General features: G+C 30.3%; 1 protein-coding gene across 1 annotated transcript; it reads left to right on the plus strand.

Annotated features, from left to right (window-relative positions):
• The first annotated feature begins 1,837 nt into the window (after positions 1–1,837).
• LOC133797502 (wax ester synthase/diacylglycerol acyltransferase 11-like) lies at positions 1,838–5,115 on the plus strand. The gene is made up of 7 exons (XM_062235420.1): positions 1,838–2,194; positions 2,303–2,914; positions 3,688–3,754; positions 3,874–3,986; positions 4,080–4,289; positions 4,446–4,583; positions 4,719–5,115. The coding sequence occupies exons 1-7, from the start codon at positions 1,907–1,909 to the stop codon at positions 4,866–4,868; spliced, it is 1,578 nt and encodes a 525-aa protein (XP_062091404.1). The 5' UTR covers positions 1,838–1,906; the 3' UTR covers positions 4,869–5,115.
• The last annotated feature ends 2,808 nt before the right edge of the window (positions 5,116–7,923 follow it).

Raw genomic sequence — 7,923 nt, forward strand, 5'->3', positions numbered from 1 at the left:
AATATCTTATTTAAATATTTTAAAAAATAAAGTTTAAATAATTAATAATAAAAATGGATAAAAAAATTAGATTAAAGGAGAAAATAGAAAAAATAGTTTGGAGTAATTTTAGAGTACCACTTTATCTCTTTGAAGCTATATTAAAAAAATATCTTATTTACATATTTAAAAAAATAAAGTTTAAATAATTAATAATTAAAATGAATAAAAAAATTAGATTAAAGGAGAAAATAGAAAAAATAGTTTGGAGTAATTTTAGAGTTCATCTCCTTGAAGCTCTCCTTTATATATATATATATATATATATGCACCAATAATTTTTTGAGTGATTTTTTTTTGTTTGGTAGTGAGTTACCGACTCCTAAGTCATTGATATATCCTTTTTTCCTTAATTATTTTCTATTATTTTAGTTTTTGTCTTTTTCTAAATTTATGATCAATGTTTCATTTCATTGAGATACTCGAAACTGCTCACACATGGCCAATTATTACAGGTAGTACTTTCATATAAATATTTATATATATATACTTTTAATTATATATTTATATAAATTAATAGTAAATAATAAAATAAAATTTAGAATATGATTACCGCATTATTCATCTGGTCAATTTTCTTTTTTGACACTATTTTATTCACTCCATCTTATCTTATGTTGTTTTGTCTTTTAAGTTTTTACTTCACTGATTTTTTTTTCTTTTGTTCCATGTTTTTTACTGTTTTGAATATTAAAAAAATAATATTTATCTTTTTGAGCAAATCATTTTCAATTTTTATATCATCTACTATTTTTCTTTTTGACAAATCTGATTTATTTATTTATTCCCTATATCTTAAATTTTACAAACCAATTTTCTATTTTTTTTAAATATCATCTTTCATCAACTAATTTTTTATGATGTCATTTTATAAATTTTTATCTAACTTAATTACTAACAAAATTTTATTATTATTCTCTTTCCTTTTATCGGGTTTTTCTTTTCTTCATTTGTGTTTTACTATATTGTACTTTTTTTTAACTCCTAAATTTCACTGACTTATATATTTATTTTCTCACAATCATTGAGATTATTTTTCCCCTAAAAAAATACAAATATTTTATAATTGAATATTATTGATTTATTAATTTGCAATGTAGTCATTATTATTTTTTTAATAGGAGAATGAAGCATTTTCTTTCTTCCAAATTAATAAACTATTGTGAAGTAGTAAATAATTTAATTAAATATTTAGAAAATATTAATTTACAACTAAGTTATCTTTTCACAAACTATTAATTTATTAAACAAAAAAAAATCGTCAGAGATCCAGAAGAGTGGAAAAATATATAATAATAGTAATAATAATAATAATAATAATAAAAACTTAAATTTAATAAGTAACATAGTCAATTCAATTTTTAAGTCAAGATAAATAAATTATTAATTATGAACTATTTATTTATATTATTATTATTTACTTTTTTTTTTTTTATGCACAATAAGTCAAAATGTAAATATATTTTTTTAATCGTTCATTTCTAAATTGCTTTTGGCCTTCTGGCAAGGAGCAAAACGCAAGAGACACTGTTACGAGCCATTCACTAGTAAATATATATATGTATATATATATATATTAGCTTCAACATATATTTGTATAAGAATTAATAAAGACATAACACTTAACTAATTGCAAGCGACGTATATATTTTGTCTCGGCTTTACATTAAATTGGTAGCTAATATACGTACACGTACAGTTAGTGGTTGTACGTACTGTTGTTGCCAAATTGCAAAGCTTTTAAACCATGATGAAGACATCAGAGTTATATATATATATATATATATATACCATATATATTGACTTTGCCTATCTCGGAAAACTAAAAAAACCCTGTATCAACATTTATTAGTTGTAGCAGAACATTATGGAATCTGAAGAAGGTGTGCGATGGAGAAAACCAGGCCTGAGACCGATAGAAACAGATATCAAAAGCAGAGAAATCCACGGAAGAGATGAAGAGACAAGGAATAATAACGACGTCGTTTTAGGAGAAGAAGAGCCAGTGAGTCCAGGGAGTCGTGTTTTCCACGAGCCAAACTTCAACGTCCATGTTCTGGCAATCATGGGGTCCAAGTACAAAATTCAAATAGATATTGCTAAGGCCAACTTGCCTAACACTCTGCTCAAACACCCCCGCTTCTCCAGTTTACTGGTCACACATATATATATATATTTATTATTTAAATTATTAATCTCATAATAATGGGTTAATTACACTCTTAATTACTTTAGTAATAATACTTGTTTTTCTTTTTTTAAGGTTGTGGACGAGAAAGATGGACGGAGGAATATGAAATGGGTGAGAACAGAGGTTGACGTGGACAACCACCTCATAGTTCCGGATATTGACCCAAACATGGAAACTACATCTCCGGACGAGTACGTGGAAAATTACATTTATAACCTCACGAAAACCAGCCTCGACACGTCCAAACCACTCTGGGAGGCCCACGTCCTCAACCTGAAAACCTCTGACGCCGAGGGAATCGTGGTTTTCAGGATCCACCACTCGCTAGGGGATGGCACGTCACTCATGTCTCTCCTCCTGGCTTGTACGCGTCAGACGGGGGACCCCACTGCCCTGCCGACCCTTCCGTCGGCGAAGAGGAGGAACGATAAGGCCAAGGGCGGCGGTGGTCGTGGTTTTATCAGAAGCTATTCGCAGTGCTTCTTGTGGGGTCTCTGGTGGCCTCTTCGGTTGCTTTGGAATACTTTTGTTGATCTTGTCGTTTTTATGGCTACGACGTCGTTTTTGAAAGATACTGATACTCCTATTTCGGGTCATTCCTGGAGTGTTAGGAATCCACGTCGGATTGTTTATAAGACGGTCAGTTTGGACGATATGAAGCTGGTAAAGAACGCAATGAACATGGTAATTATTATAATAAACTAGCTACTTAATTAACCCACTTTACATTTTTCATTTTATTGAAATCAGTAGATGTTTTGTTCAGAAAATAGTCGATCTAATCCAACCGCAAAGTGTGAATAATATGCGACTTTCATATCAAATTAACCGATCCAATTTATTTATACCTATTTTTATTTATATTTTTAAAAAATGAAATTTAAAATTATATATATAATAAACGTAAAACCTCTTAAAATTTAAATCTAATAAAATATAAACATAGAACTTGTTCTGTTCTTGGAGAATAAGAACTTGCTTATTATTTTATTTATTTGTGTTGTTGTTGAAGACTTAGGAATGATTGTTGTTATTTATGCTTATTATGATGAGAAGAAAAAGAATATGAATTTTATTAAAAATTATTAAATAATTTATATTAAAAAAATAATTAATCTAAAATTGTATATAGGATTGGATTGTATATTTGAATATTATTATGAGGATTGGATTAGATTCAAAGTATGAATGAACACTCTTATGTTATATGTTATATATTAGAAAAATAAAAACTTTTTTGAATCACTTGTCAGGCAATAAGAAATTCAATATTAATTGGGAATGTTCCTAATTTTTATGTTATTGACTCAAAAAAATTGTAGACCCCTGAATATTATCAAATATGGTCCAATAATCACATGTTCAAAAAAATATCATAATGAATAGCATCGATTAATAGGAATATGTATGCGTAGCTCATTACATCAACATGATTGTGCTTTATATACAATTCGTAGACCATAAACGATGTTGCCTTGGGAATCACTCAGGCTGGTTTATCTAAGTATCTCAACAGAAGATATGGTACGTAGCTTTTCGACTTAGCTATTTAGTTTGTTCTACTTTACTCACTAAGAGTAGTCCTCATCATTGAATCAATATATATATGTATATATAAATTTGGTGTGTAAATATATATGTAGGTGAGATTAGGAACGATGACCAAGGAACAACAGAGAAGCAAAACAATCTTCCCAAAAATATTCGTCTAAGATCTGTTGTGCTCATAAACCTTAGACCGGCAGCAGGAATTCAGGTCAGTTCTAATATATATATTTTTTTTTTTTGTAACATTTTATATGTAAAATAAATGCATTGGTTTTTATATGTAAATGTAATTTATATACAGGAACTAGCTAACATGATGGAGAAGAATACTGAAGCAAAGTGGGGGAATTGGATTGGTTATGTGCTTCTTCCATTTGACATCTGTTTAAGGGATGACCCCTTAGATTACATTCGTAAAGCTAAAGCTACCATTGATCGAAAAAAGCATTCTCTTGAAGCTCTTTTCACTTCTTCCATGGCCAAACTAGTTCTTAAAATTTTTGGCATCAAGGTACATATATATCACTATAGTTACTATTGATACAAAAAAAAAAAAAAAGTAAATCAGACCAAAATGGTACATGTACATAAATGTAAGGACAAAATGGTCCATATATATGAAACAGAGTCTGCTCCTAACAATTATATATATGTGCTTGGTTAACAGATAGCAAGTGCTATATCCCACAAAATTTTCTGCAACACCACAATGGCATTCTCCAATTTGGTCGGACCACTTGAGGAAATTGGTATCTACGGCCATTCAATGGAATACCTTGCTTCAACTTCTTATGGCCAACCACATGTAAGCCCCATATGATCATTTTTTCTGAAAAAAAAAACACACATCTATACAAGCTTAGTAATTGCATCATATCATCAAATCTAGCTAGGCTTAATTATTATTGATTAAACTTGGGAATATTGTGTTTGTTTGTAGGCATTGATGGTTAATTTTCAGAGCTATATCAACAAGATGACGATTGTTCTCTCAGTAGATGAAAGTGTTATTCCAGATGCTCATCAACTATGTGGTGATATTGCAGAATCGCTCAAGCTCGTGAAAGACTCTGTTGTTGAGAAACTCTAGGAGTACTTATCGACCAAATACTATTAAGGACTAAATATTAAGAAACCAATAAATTAATAAGGTGATCTGTTTCTAAAGTTTCTCATTTTTGAGATATTTCAAACAAATAATAATAAATAAAAAATTGATATTCTCTGGTGTACAAGCAATCTTTGTCACTAGATTATTGAAAATCTAATGGTATATCAAACATAGTGTATTTAGAAAGTAATTAAAATCAATTTCCCTTTGCACTTTTGCAATTTCACTTTAAGCACTTCTTAATTATTGGCGTGTGATCATACTTTTTCTTTTTTGCTTTCTTACGGGAGATTTTTTTTTATTCACCTTCTCATTCTTCCACTTTTTTTAGCTTTCCTTTTTCTGAAAATTTATTACTTTTGGAGAATTTATCTGATGTCCAAATTATTTGGAGTCAAGCTTTGAATGGAAAAGAATGTTTTAATTTTCACACAGGAACGGGATATTAATAGTAGAATTATAGTCACTAAAAAAAATTGCGTATCACCACCTGATATACTAAATTCATATCAATTATTCTTCTAAGTATATTAAATTTTGTTTAGAGTAAATCAATCTTATACCAATCCTCAGTCTGAACTATGTCTATGATTTATTGATATATCATAACAATATTTGAAGAAAGAAGCACTACTACACTATATACATTTTAAGGGTATATTTTTTCATGTCTTGCACAATAGCTTCATGACATTAAAAATTTACAGAGTATTTCATGTCTTGCTTAGGGTGGCATCAAAAATATTCCATTCATGTTTTGTGGGACATAAAATATGTATATTTTAAATCATAACATTTTTACAACTATATGAGAAGACGTGAAAAATCTTTAAAAAAATGGACACATTTCACGTTCCTCTTTGGCAGACTTGAAACACGATTTATGTCCCTTTTTGGAAGATATAAAATCTCTAGAGCATTCTAATTTCAATTGTCCCACGTCATTTACAAACAAAAATTTCTCTTTCTCCCCATCTATGAAATGATTTCGCTCATACATTTCTGAAGATGGATTTGCTACTCTAATGACAAATTTGAATTACTTGTGGAAATGAAAAAATCTTAATCACTATGAATGTAAGCATTAAAACAAAGTATCATCAATTTTAATGCCTCAAGAAATTAATGCCTCAAGAAAGTTTATTATAGATATGAAAGTATACAAGAAATGTTAACAAAAACTCCATACAATCTATAGTAAAGAATATAGTTTGATTGTACAACACAATCAAGAAATATACAAGAATCATTGAAAGAACAATATTAAAAGCAAAACTTCGGCAGAGCACACACTTTGAACTCCCTTCAAAGACTTGACTAAAATCCCTCCAGTTGTTGTCTGATCCAAGCTTTTGCTTCCCCTCTGATCTTGAAAAACCCAGTAGTGATCGCCAGCTTCTGCATTAACCTTTTGCTTGCCCCTGCAACACAAAGCTAAGACCAAGAACTAAGATCTAGGGTTTTTCTATCAGAGTTAGTTCATTCTGTTCTGCCCAATGATTTATTTATAGAAAGAAAGACAGGACAAGGTAACATCACACTGTCACATGTGAACTGCCAGCTGGAAAAAACACTGTTAGTTAAACTAACAACTAATCTATCAATTCAATGTTAACAACTCATAATATTGAGATAAAACAGATCATAACCCAGACAAACCAAGATGCATAATTTTTGACAACCAAAAGCAAGAGCTAAAAACTGACATTAACAATCTCCCCCTTTGAAAAAAATTATGATCAGGGCAAAAACAGAGTCAGTAAATCAAAAACAAGATAAATAGCCAAAACAAAGATTTCACATCCAAAAAGTGCAAACACAACCATAACCTTCAAAAACTTACAACCAAAACTAGAAGAACTTAAAACTGAACAAACCAAATGTCCAAAACATAAAAACATTAGACACATCTCCCCCTCAGTGATCATAATTGTAGCACCCGTCATTGAGACAAAGGTGATAACTCTACAAAATAGAGTTATTTTACCATATTTTATATGTTAATTGTTGCTTAGTTCTTGATTTTTAATTAATTTATTAAGTTTTTAAGTAATTTTGATTTTTCTTAGGTTTATTTTGATTTTATTTATTTTTGTGTGTTTTTATAGTTACTTTATTGTAAAATATTGTAGTTAATTATTTGAATTATTGTTGTTTAGTTTGAGGTAAAAAAAATGTTGTATTATTGAACTTAAATGTTAAATATAAATTAAGTTATAATTAATATTTTCAAAGAATGAACTTGATTTATTTAATAGTTGAAAATATTTTATTATGATTTATTTTATGTTTATTTTGTAGGGAATTTATTGCAATTTTGTGCTTGAAAATAAAGAAGAGAAGAAAAAAAATGGTATTTTTGAGAAATCAAAGAGGAAGCTTCAGCTAGCCCAAGCCTCACATTTGAAGCCCAACTCTTGCCCCAGCCCCACAGGCCCACGCCTCCAGCTGCAGCTCCCCAAGGCCCACGCCTGCCCAACCGGACCACCACTTCTCCTCCCGAAGGCCCAATGCCAAGCTCCCTGCCCAACCATACACCACCTGGCTCCTGCACCAGCCAACATGCTTCCAGCCCCCACGGGCCTGGCTCCATTTCGGCCCAAGTGGACCCAGCCATTTCCCCTGCCTCCAGCCTATGCCACACCTGCCACAACCCCTTTGTGAGCTCAACAAAAGCACATTGTCCCCTTTGCCCAAAAATCCTAACTTTTCTACACATTTTCACCACAAAATCATCATTACACCCTATAATTTACCCATATTTTCCATACTATTATTAATTTAAATTGATTATTTTAATGCTCTCATTTTGGCTATAAATATAGAATTTTCAAGACCATTTTGGGGGGTGGAGATTTGAGGGGAGGTTACACAAAATTTCTACACTTTCAAGACCACTCCATTCTCTTCATCTTCTTCTTCTTTTTGGTAAATTTTCTATGTATTTTTAGAGGAAAAATTTGAGGGTTTTCCTCCAAATTTTCCTAAGTTATGTTTGTAATTTTTTTATTTGTATTTTCTATTCTAGTTATGA

The sequence above is a fragment of the Humulus lupulus genome, chromosome 8 (assembly GCF_963169125.1).
Source record: "Humulus lupulus chromosome 8, drHumLupu1.1, whole genome shotgun sequence".
NCBI classification, from domain to species: domain Eukaryota; kingdom Viridiplantae; phylum Streptophyta; class Magnoliopsida; order Rosales; family Cannabaceae; genus Humulus; species Humulus lupulus.